This window comes from Cynoglossus semilaevis, chromosome 9 (assembly GCF_000523025.1).
Source record: "Cynoglossus semilaevis isolate Cse_v1.0 chromosome 9, Cse_v1.0, whole genome shotgun sequence".
Classification (NCBI taxonomy): domain Eukaryota; kingdom Metazoa; phylum Chordata; class Actinopteri; order Pleuronectiformes; family Cynoglossidae; genus Cynoglossus; species Cynoglossus semilaevis.
Window position 1 is genome coordinate 4,657,968 of NC_024315.1, and position 1,152 is coordinate 4,659,119.

Sequence of the window (1,152 nt, forward strand, 5' to 3'; positions counted from 1 at the left end):
CTACTTCACGGGCCGCGGTCCACACTGAAGACTGGGCTTCAAGATGAAGAAGAAAGTCCAGATTAAATGTCCTCATCTGGAGTTTCTCTGTCGTTGTCTTCTCAGGACTCAGACTACGTCATCGCTGAACGGAACTTTGTGACCGACGACCGCTCCATGCTCAACTTCCACAAAGGAGACGTCATCAGGCTGCAGGTCATGGACGGGCTGGACAAAGGTGGGACGCAGAACAGGGTCAGAGGTCAGAGTTACACACAGTGTGGGTGAACAATGACAGGAAGTGTGTGTGTGTGTGTGTGTGTCTTCAGGGTACAGCTACGGCTGCGTGGTCAGGAAGAAGGTGGTCTTCCTGGAGGATCTGAAGAGAGACACTCCAGACTTTGGTAGGTTCTGGTTTCACTGTCCTGGAGTGTCCAGGGGTCAGGGAGGGGTCAATCAGTCTGACCTTTAGTCTGACCTTTAGACAGATCAGGCTCTGACGTGTGTGTGTGTGTGTGTGTGCCACAGGCTGCTAGTTTGGCGCCGTGTTCGGTCGCCCCGGTGCTTTTCCCGCTGACTGCGTCCATCCTGTTGCCGCTCCTGACTTCCTGTCTCTGCCACTGGATCGTAAGACGGAGCCCCGCGGGGGGGCGGGGCAGTTCGCTGTGTCGTCGGCTGTGGCTGTGGCTGTGGCTTCAACCATGGCCGCGCATGAGATCGATCAAACCATTGAGGTTCACACACACACACACACACACACACACACAGTCAACACGAGGGGACAGTTGTCCTCATGTTGACTCCTCACTGCTCTCAGAAAGTGTCCCTGGACGGGTTTGCTGATGGAGACCTGGACGAGAGGACTCTGCAGGACAGCAAATACGACATGGTGGAGTTCGCCAGGAAGTACTTCAGGCAGGGGCCCAGTGGGAGGGGGTGAGGAGGGCAGTCAGGAGACACTCACCCAGGTGTCCTCCTGTCTGTCTCTTGAATCATTCTCACTTTTATTTTCAGAGATTCTGTGAAGAGCAAAGGCAAAAACAGAGACTCCAGGGAACCTGCTGAGATGATCAAGTTCTCAAAGGTGACGTCCTGATGTAACATCTGAAAACCACTAGAGGGCTTCATCAGGCTGGGCTTAAAGGACTCTCTCTCTCTCTCTCTCTCTCTCTC

At 54.2% G+C, this 1,152-nt stretch overlaps 1 protein-coding gene across 1 annotated transcript in view; it reads left to right on the forward strand.

Annotated features, from left to right (window-relative positions):
* The window catches only part of LOC103383505 (unconventional myosin-XV-like), a 34,554-nt gene that overhangs the window by 26,632 nt on the left and 6,770 nt on the right, over positions 1-1,152 (forward strand). The window contains 5 exon segments of the mRNA XM_025058521.1: positions 106-217; positions 309-383; positions 508-746; positions 797-915; positions 994-1,063. Coding sequence (XP_024914289.1) covers positions 106-217; positions 309-383; positions 508-746; positions 797-915; positions 994-1,063 — 615 coding nt within the window.